Genomic DNA, 10,102 nt, shown 5'->3' with positions numbered 1-10,102 from the left:
TGTCTGTACAATAAAACAAAAAAAAGAAGTGATTGAAATGTAAATTTCTGAATGTTTGCTGCAGTTTATAAAACATTTATTGACTCTTTGTGTAAAATAAAAGAAAGTTTAAGTTTTGATGTGAAATATTTCATTATTTAGTTAAAAAATACTTTTTTTATAAACTAACTCTTTGCAGCTAAGCTCTAAACTTTTGTTTTTGAATTCTTGAACTGATTTATTTTTTGTGACAGTTTGAAAAAAATCTGCAAAGGTTTAAAAAAGGAGGATTATTAAAAGTATACAGACTGGTTTAGTCTCTTATATTAGTTTAATAATTTAGTAAAAGCATGAATAAGCGCCTTATTAAAAGCATAAAGCTGTTATATTTTTATTTATTAAACCAAACTCACAGGATGAAGTTTAGATTTCTGGTCTTTGCTGCCACCTTCTGTGGGGTTCGTGGAAATGATTTTAGTATTTTTTAAAACTTTAGGAGCCAATTTAACTAATAATAATAATAAAACAGGAAATATGTCAGCTGTTTGATTTCACTTTAAAGTTTTATTTGCGTGTTTTACCCCCTACATCTAGCCCAGGCCTCAGGACGGACAAACATGAGCCTGAAGAAGTTTTTCAGGTTGAGCCCTGCTGGAGGAGGAGGGGGGCGTCACCGTGGCAACAGGTCAGGTGACAAACACACCTGTCTGCTCTCCTGTGACTCTGACACCAACGTCCCTCCGGGGTTCACAGCCGATTAAAGCGACAAACGGATCACCTGGAAGGTCAGTGTGTGTGTGTGTGTGTGTGTGTTCAGGGTTGTTGTTTCCTCACCTGTTGGACCGAAACGGTCGGACGGCGTTTATATTCAACCATCCTTGTTTCACAGATCTGCTGACCCCTTTCAGATGAAGGATTTTAGGTTAAACTGTAAACATGTAAATTATTCAAACGTGTTGCTGCCACTTAAAGACGTCTTTGGCTCAATAATCTGTAACGTCTTATTATTATGTTAAAAGTTTGTACACAGAAGCTGAGTTAACTTTTACCATCGTTTATACGGATCCTTTAATGACTAAACTTGTTTATGTTTGGTATTTTTTTATAGATTCGGTTAAAGTCACTGAAACAAACTGTGTTTTTGTGAGAAGCTGCTGGTAACAAAGAAGCTGAAGATCCGATTTTAAATCGATTGTTTTTGTTTATGCTCCTCAATTCAGCCAGAAAATAAACTCTGTGTCTCCAAACCGAGGTAAGATATTAACTGTTCATAACATTTCCACAGAATCCTACCGAAAGAAATCCGAACAAACTGCCTTAAAAACTGCCTTAATGCCTTAAAAACTGCCTTGAAAACAAATGAAAAATCAGCCGAATTACAAAAAAAGACTGAAAATAAGATTTAAAGAAAGTTTGGCTCCTTGGAAGGAAAAACAAGCATGAGGTGAATTAAGGTTCTTCCATTTTGCTGCATAAATCTGGTAATAGAAGTAGGAAACTTGCTTTAATTCATCTAACAAGGCGAGTTCCTGTCCTTTCAGAATAAGAGTCTGATGGAGCGGTACGAGTCTCTGGGTCCAGTCGGGGAGGGCAGTTACGGCACCGTGCTCAAGTGCCGCCATCGGGACTCCGGTCGCCTCGTCGCCATCAAGAAGTTCCTGGACTCGGACCACGATAAGACGGTGAAGAAGATCGCCCTCAGGGAGGTCAAGCTGCTCAGGGTACCTGTCAATCAACACGTCCACCAGCCGGTTAACGTGTAACTGAGAAGGTCCGACACAATCAGCCAACCAGGGTCAGATTCTCACGTTTAGCTTTATGGTCACCGCGAGAAGATGTCAACAGACCTGTTGACCTGCTGGAGTTCATATTAAACCGTTGTTTAAAATAAAACTAGTCTGAGAACCAAACATGATGTGAAAGAAAAAGATTTTTTGATCAATATGAAGAAAATTATGTCTGTTTTCACCAAGACTACAATATTTTTGAGAAATTATCTTTCAAACTGGTTTTGGTTTAGAGCAGGGGTCTCCAGTCCTGGTCCTCAGGGCCTCCATCCTGCAGGTTTTCCTTGTTCCTCTGCTCCAACACACCTGATTCATGGTTAAATCACCTCTTCATGTTCTGCAGAAGCCTGTTAATCACCCATTGATTCAGATCAGGTGTGTTGGAGCAGAGGAACAAGTAAAACCTGCAGGATGGAGGCCCTGAGGACCAGGGTTGGACACCCCTGGTTTAGAGTAATGGTATGAGGTACAAAATGTTTTATATAGACAAGTACATATCTTAGATTAGGTGAATATCTTTAGGTACCAGCATTGAGACGTTATGTTGGACACAGGTAAAATGGTGTAAAGACTTACGTCCATGTTTTGGTGAATGCAGATTAACTTTAGAAACTAAATTTGTTTTTAACCTTGAAGCAACTCCGTCATGACAACCTGGTGAACCTCCTGGAGGTGTGGAAGCGTCGTCACCGCTGGTACCTGGTCTTTGAGTTTGTGGATCGGACTCTTCTGGATGATCTGGAGCAAAATCCCAACGGACTGGACCTCAGCACCTGCCGGCAGTACTTGTTCCAGGTCCTGAGGGCTGTTGAGTTTTGCCACCAACAGAACGTGAGGATAAAGGATTAAACATTCCAACAATGTCCAAAAAGATCCATGTTTGTGCACATTTTACGATTTTATTCTGAATTTAACTGTCCTGTAGGTAAACTATACATGGCTCAAGACTAACTAACACTTGCACTGTAACCAATGTTCCCAGCCAAGAGTCAGCCTTTTTACTGTAAAAAGTGCTTTAAAATTAGCAATACATGATTGCTGCATTGCGAGCTTCTTCTATAGGGCGGCCAGGCTCAGCCTGAGGGATATGCTGAGGAGCTCCATCATCCATCATCTGATTTGAGAAGTTCAGACATCTGATTAGGATTCCTTTTAGGCACCTTCCACTGAAAGGAGACCCTGAGGAAGACCCAGAACATGCTGAAAGGATTGTATACCCTTTTTGAACTGAGGATATCTTGGGATCCCCCAGGAGGAGCTGGGGACTGTCACTGGAGAAAGAGATGCCTGGCTTTGCCTTCTTGACCTGTTGCCTCCACGACCCACCCATGAATTAGTGGAAGAAAATAAATGAATGGATGGATGGATGATAAATTAAAGATTAAAGAGAAGCTATAATATAGAAAAAGGTGTTGCCATCTTGTCTTGTCTGTGCAGGTCATCCACCGCGACATCAAACCTGAGAATATCCTCATCTCTCAGGAGGGTGTGGTCAAACTGTGCGATTTTGGCTTTGCCCGAACCATTGCATCGCCCTCCGAAGGAGGTGTCCACACAGACTACGTAGCTACTCGTTGGTACAGAGCCCCCGAACTGCTGGTGGGAGACATCAAATATGGCAAGTAAGTCTCTTTAGATCGACCTGTTGTTGACTGTTTAAAATAAAACCAGTAACGTGTATACATGTGTGTTTGTAGACCAGTAGATGTTTGGGCTCTGGGTTGCCTGGTCATAGAAACGTTAACAGGACAGCCTCTGTTTCCTGGAGACTCTGACCTCGACCAATTATACCACATCGTCAGGTGCTTTGGTAAGCACTTTCACCAAATGTCATTAAAACCGTTGCCTCTTTCTACCATGTTAACTGAAGTCTTCTTTGCTCTAGGTAACCTGATGACCCATCACCAGGAGGTATTTCACCGGAATCCAGTTTTTTCTGGAGTCAAACTGCCTAAATGTCAAAGCACAGTCACACTGCAGCAACGGTTCCCCACAATCACACCAACTGCCCTCGATCTGGCACAGGTACGGCTCAGTTTAGCTGATTTTCCAACTGAAATGTCACTTCAGACACAGTTACTTTATAAAGTACCTGTGTTTGAATGGTGCCAAAGCTCAACATTTTTATGTTTCAGCTAGACAACGCCAATAATTTAATTTTTTTCAGTCACAGAATAAAATATGTTTTTAGTACCTTTGTTTGTCTTTCAGAGGTGTCTAGAGATGGATCCAGAAAGACGTGCTCAGTGTTCAGAGCTTTTAGAACATCTCCTCTTCACACAGGACTCTTTCCACATCAGGTGCATCTTTGTTTTACATTTCAATGTGAAACACAACCCTTTACCTACTAAAGTTTATAACTTTTAAAAACGTCTTCATTTATTTGTATTTGCACAGATTTTTGGATGACCTAAATACCAAAATCCAAAAGGAGCACAGGGAAAACTCTACACTCCCCAAAATAACCAAAACCCCAGGGCAAGAGACGGATAAGGGGGATGAGAAAAACTGCAGAGGCAAAGACAAGAAGCAACCTGAAGACACAGATGAGAAAGTAAACAAGGAAAAAATAGAGAAAACAAAAGGAAAACAACCTTCAAAATTATCTAAAACCAGTCGCAACACCACAGAATCTCTGATGTCCACACAACCCAAAACATTTGGCAACAAGGGGATCCACAACACCGTGCGGTACCCCATGAAAAATAAACCAGAAAAACCCATCGGTGCAGAGTTAAAGATGGAGTTAGACATTTCTAAGTCAACAAAAACCTTTATTTCCAAGTCAGCAGGTGAAACTGAGACAGCAGTGAACCTGAAGAAGAAAAACTTCATGACAGTAAAACCAAAACAAGAAAGTGTTGTGTCTTCAGAACCAAGAAAAGACCTCCTGCAAAATGTAAAAGACATGGACTGTTGTGGTCCAGATCCTGAGGTAAACATGATGAAGAATAGGAGTTTCTCTAAACCTGAGCCAAGCCAGGAGTTTGCAAAAAGCTGGAGCAACCCCATCTTGAAAGTGTCCAAACTGTCAAAGAATTCAGACACCGTCAGTCAGAGCTGGAGTTCACCTCCAAAAACTCCTTTGGAACTGGACACAAGCTTTGCACCTAAATCTTCTCAGAGCAACGACCACACTGTGGTTTCTGCCCCGATGATGCTTCATGACACAAAGTCTTACAAGACGAGTCCTGCAGCCGAACTTCAGCCGGACCGACTGGAAACTGACACAGAGCTGAGAACCTCAAAAAGTCCAAAGGTCCTACCAAAAAACCAAAAGACTACCACAAACAGTGGTCCAAAGACTTCCGCAAGCAGTGGTCCAATGACTACCACAAACAGTGCTCCAAAGACTACCACAAACATCCCCACCAGTTCTTCAAAGACTTTCTCTTTAGATCTTTCTGTACAGTCACACATGGAACCCAGACCTGCCAACAACACTGCTGCCCTACCAACAGGAACCTCAGATCTGAAAGTAGAGTACACTTCAAGGACTTTTTTAAAAGACAGTGAACTTACAGGCGACAGGGACTTCAGGTCTTGTCATGGTTACTTGAATCCAGTGACAGAAACTCCTGTGGCTACAAATCTGATGTCCAAAACTTCAGATGGATCTTTTAAATCTTCTGTACCCTCATTTGCTGCAGGACAGAACACCAAAATTGCTAAAGATGAAAGATTTAGTTCTACTTTTGTAAGAACTGCTGTTCTGAAAGCAACAGATACCCAAGAAAAGGAGAACCAAGACGATTTAGTTTTGTTGTCTGTATCTAATAATTCTACAGCTAATCCAGTTTTAAAGTCAACCCTGAAGGCTTCTGGAAACTCTGGTGGGTCAGAATCTGATGCAAGTTCCTTAAAGGTTCCTCACCCCAAACAAAACCCACTGAAGACTGGATCTTTCAATCAGCCCATGAGTTCTTCAGTGATCCCCAAGAACCAGAAAATGACCCTGGCTCCAGATCCAAAGAAAAAGAGTGACAAACCTGACAGAAAGGACACGACTATATCCAGAGATTCAACTTTGAGCATGTCTTTGGATCACAAGACCTCAACAGGAAGCTTCATCGTTTACAAAATGGACACTTCAGACCTCAATGAATTTGATGTAGGCGTACCACGCTCAGTTACACCTTCTCCTCCTCCACCGTCTTCGAATCCTCTGCCTCCTCCATCCTCCCAATCACAGATGTCCTCCTTCTCTGTCTTCTGTACCAACAACCCAGCTGCCAGCGACTACCTTGTTCAGGGAGCTGGTCTCCATCCTGGGACCAACAGTCTTCGGTACGTCTCACCGGTTTTTAACACGCTGATGCAACTAAGACCCACTTTAACCCACAAACAGGACCTGCGGTTGTATTATTGCTGGATAAAACTAACTAGCTGTTCTTACCATCACTCCTGCAGCTCAGGGTGAACATTTGTCCAAAACCAGAGACAGTTTCTGCAACTTAGTCCAAATATTTCCTGTCGAGATTCCTCAGACTAGCTCAGTGTAGCATGAGCCTTATTTTGTCTTGTCGTTTGGAGAAGTTGCAGACTTTTGTCCTTGTCCGTTACAGATGTGTGGATAAGCCGAGGCATTGCGGTGGCACTTACGATCGTCAGGCGCAACAGTTCCCTGCGAGCCAAGTTCCCGGGTCTTTCCCCTTTCAGGTAATAACGTGAGCCGGTCGCTGTTCCTGCAGCAGAAATGATTCGTCCAAAGTAACGATGTTCTGTTCTTCCAGGCAGCAGAAAACAGTTTTATCAGTGAAACGGCCAAAAACAAGTCACACGTTCACTTTCCGGACATAAGAAGCCCAACGCTGCCGGAGCTCAGAGAAAAAGAAGGTACACCTGAGGGAAGCAGTGACATAATGATGATCTTTAAATCCTTAAAAATGTCTTATCACAATATATTTGTTGTGTTATCAAAGTGAGAAATGCCAATGTTGAATGTCAAAGAACAGAATTAATTTATGTTAATGTAAAAAAAGTTGTGTCGCCATGAAACCAAAATCATATTTTTGTATTTCAAAAAACACTGAAAAGCTTCATTATTGGAAAATACGACAAGTAAATAAGTCATGAGAGGAAGATGAGATAAAATATTTAAAAGCATTTGACACCTTAGTGTTTTTAAGGCTCTTATTTCATTTGATTATCTGTAAACATTAACAGCTAAACTAATATTTGACCTGCGTTTTACATTCATCAGTGAAATATTCTGACTCTAAACAGCAAAATACCACATTTTATAGAGTTAAAACAGTTACTTAACAAAGACATAAATTAAATGTTTCTTTGTATAATGTTTTGTCAGGCAAACACAACAAAGGTGCAATCAAGAATCCGAGGAAAGACAAAAATCTTGTCTCCTCCAGTCCACCGTCAGAAGGACAACAAGGACAAAACACCGACATGAATCCAACGAAACTATAAAAGGTTTTTATTTTTATTCTTTAACCTGCTGAAGTGAACACTGAGATGTGAAATAACAAATAATGTCTTTGAGATAAATGAGTCGAATCTGTTTATTTTTATGTTTTTAGCTTCACTTTGCTGAAGTAAATAATCAGTTTTATATATTTTAATAAACAAATGACAATAAAAGCAGACTACAAAATGATTTTCGACTATTTTTATTTCTTTTACCAAAGAGCTAACAGAAACAGATAAAGTAACATCAGGGCAATCTTTTCCAAAAAGATTAGAAATAAAGCAGCTAAAAAACTGCACAGCTAACAGCTAACAGCTAACACACAAACTTATCCTGTAAATCTTTTATTTAAAATTTATTCACACAAAACATTTTGAAATTTACTTAACAAATGTAAAAAAAAAGAAAAGTGTTTTGTCCATTACCGTTAAGCCATCATCTAAAAATTAATACGTATTAATTAATAGCTGTTTTGCCAGCGCTAAGCTAACAGCTAACAGCTAATACAGACTTTTCCTGTAAATCTTTGTTTTTATTTAAAATAAACAAAATGCTTATAAAAATAAATTCCAGTTTACTTTTAAAACTCGTCACTGGAGTCCTCTGAAGAAAATGCGGTAATTTTCCAGACAGCCGCTGACTCGTCGCTGCTCGACATCACATCCAGGCCTCCCATTGGCCGAGAGCCGCCAGCGCGTCTCCCGCTATTGGCCAGGAGGTAGTAAAGGCGGCTGAGGTCAGCGTTGATGTGGCGGTTTGTGATTGGTCCTCCTGCAGCTGGCCGTGTTCTGATTGGTGCTTTGGTTACTGGTTTCCGTGGCGACGACCTGACGGTTGGTTTTGGGGTTGTAGTGACCGCCGGCTGTGAAATGAGGCAGATTGTTGTTGTTTTGTTTGTCCGGACACAGATGTGTTGCGTACAGAATTGGGAGAAGGAACTTCCTGTGGTTCTCTGGTAAATTCAGCGTCATTCAGAGAAAAACAAACATTTATCAAACATCCAGGTGAGGTTTGGCTTCAGGGTCTTTAAAGGAGACAGCCGTCCTGTTCCTGCTTACCTTCCTGGTGACGGGGGCGGCGGTGGGTTCTGGTTCTGGTTCTGGTTCGATTCTGAACGTCGTTGGGGTGTCCTCCGACAAAACAAAAATCCTGCAGGACTCATCGACAGCCGAGCCATCGATTTCTGGAAACTCGAAGTCCGGCGGGAAAGGGGAGTACTGAGCTGTTGGAGAGAAAGTTTGGATTATTAGAAAAATAAACCTGGAAAAAAACAAACAAAGATCAACAATAAAATAAAAATAAACAAATCAAACATCAGTAAAACCTTCTTATCTGAATGCTGACTAAGCAGTTTTAATATAACCCCAATGATGCAGCTTCATCCCAACAATAAACAGATTCTACTTAAAGAACGTTTTATTTTTAATTATTTTAGAAAACAATAATTTCTGTCATCTGACCTGTTTGGACCGGTCCGGTTCTGGTACCCGACCCGTGTGGACCGGTCCGATTCTGGTACCCGACCCGTGTGGACCGGTCCGGTTCTGGTACCCGACCCGTGTGGACCGGTCCGATTCTGGTACCCGACCCGTGTGGACCAGTCCGGTTCTGGTACCCGACCCGTGTGGACCAGTCCGGTTCTGGTACCCGACCCGTCAGTCTGTCAGCCTTGCCGTTCTGCTCCGATCCTTTCAGACGGAGAACGTTGAGTCTGGACTCGTTCCTCCGGCTCAGACGTTCATATCTGGACTCACCTTCGCAGCCGTGGACTTCGAGGAACCAGAGGAGGAGGACGGCGAACGGAACCATGACTTCAAAGAGCGGAGAGGAGAGGAGAGGAGAGGAGAGCGGCGCCGGCGAGGAGGGAAATGAGGAAAAGGACGGAGGCGGCGAGACTTTACTCAGTTTACTCAGAGCGGCGTTTCGACACAGTCTGTTAATCCTCCCTGCTTTAAAGGGATATTTCAGACAGTTTGAACCTCGCCTGGTGTAGACAGAACGTCCTCAGTTTGGACAAAGACTTCAGTTCTGACAGAGCCGATGAGCTAACGGCTAGTCAGAGCTGAGCCGGACCAACGTGGATCTCTGTCGGCTCGAAACAACGTCAGACTCCGTTTTACATTAGACAGTATTTACCTGGAATTCTGAGGTTGAGCACAAAGTGCAGCAGCAGCTAGCTGTAGCACTTCCAGCGGGATCACTGTAACATTCATGTGACCTGAAACAGACGCGGAAGGAAAGGTTTATAAAACAGCGTTAGCATGAGCAGCTACAAAACTTCAGAGACGGCAGCGTCCTGTTCGGACTAGCCATTAGCTCATCAGCCCGGTCTCTATCTTCAGATCTTCAGCCATCCAGGACGTCTTGAACCCCCCAAAAAACTTAAAACATCTGGACTTCTGTTCTGTTCTGTCTGGTCAGAGTTCAGACTCAAAGCTTTATCTACGACAGGTAAGATATTAACTGTTCATAAACTTTCCACATGGTCCCACTTTAAAACGACCTGAAATGTCCCTTTAAAGAGGAACCGCAGTAGCTCTCTGAAGGTCTGAAGTGTCTTCAGGGTGTTTTATTTAAGCTTGTATTTGTTTTTAACGTAAATTATTTAGTTTATGAACAATATGGAAAAAAAAAAGGATTTAGCTTCAAATTAAGTTTCTTTTTTTGTCCCAAACTAAAAGTTTCAGATTAAACTTTCTTCTCTGTTGGGTGATTCCTAATCCAGAGGCAGAGACGAGTTAAAATATTTCAAAATAAAACAGAATCAAACCTAAAGTCGGTCCGTTTGTTTCAGTTAGACGCTGTCTGCGGTGGAGAAACTCCTGGAATTCCCCGGAAGATTTTGTTTAGTTAAAGTCTCGGTTGCGGTTGAAGCTCAGGACAGCTCAGGTTGTGTAATTACCCCCCCCCC

General features: G+C 42.0%; 1 protein-coding gene across 3 annotated transcripts; it reads left to right on the top strand.

Moving 5' to 3' along the window:
* The first annotated feature begins 654 nt into the window (after positions 1-654).
* On the top strand, positions 655-7,380 carry LOC108249158 (cyclin-dependent kinase-like 5). Of its 3 annotated transcripts, none has more exons than XM_017438344.2 (12): positions 655-764; positions 1,088-1,231; positions 1,521-1,700; positions 2,403-2,597; positions 3,204-3,388; positions 3,464-3,576; positions 3,652-3,791; positions 3,978-4,066; positions 4,164-6,053; positions 6,332-6,425; positions 6,500-6,602; positions 7,075-7,380. In XM_017438344.2, exons 3-12 carry the CDS (start codon positions 1,533-1,535, stop codon positions 7,191-7,193), a joined length of 3,096 nt encoding a protein of 1,031 aa, XP_017293833.1. In that variant the 5' UTR covers positions 655-764; positions 1,088-1,231; positions 1,521-1,532; the 3' UTR covers positions 7,194-7,380. The 3 variants fall into 3 exon arrangements, with proteins under 3 accessions (XP_017293833.1, XP_024866928.1, XP_024866929.1); XM_025011160.2 differs by lacking the exon at positions 655-764 and adding an exon at positions 778-901; XM_025011161.2 differs by lacking the exon at positions 655-764 and adding an exon at positions 788-901 and having other exon boundaries at positions 1,200-1,231.
* The last annotated feature ends 2,722 nt before the right edge of the window (positions 7,381-10,102 follow it).

Source organism: Kryptolebias marmoratus, linkage group LG7 (assembly GCF_001649575.2).
Source record: "Kryptolebias marmoratus isolate JLee-2015 linkage group LG7, ASM164957v2, whole genome shotgun sequence".
In the NCBI taxonomy this organism is placed as follows: Eukaryota; Metazoa; Chordata; class Actinopteri; order Cyprinodontiformes; family Rivulidae; genus Kryptolebias; species Kryptolebias marmoratus.
This window is presented reverse-complemented; position numbering and strand designations above follow the sequence as displayed.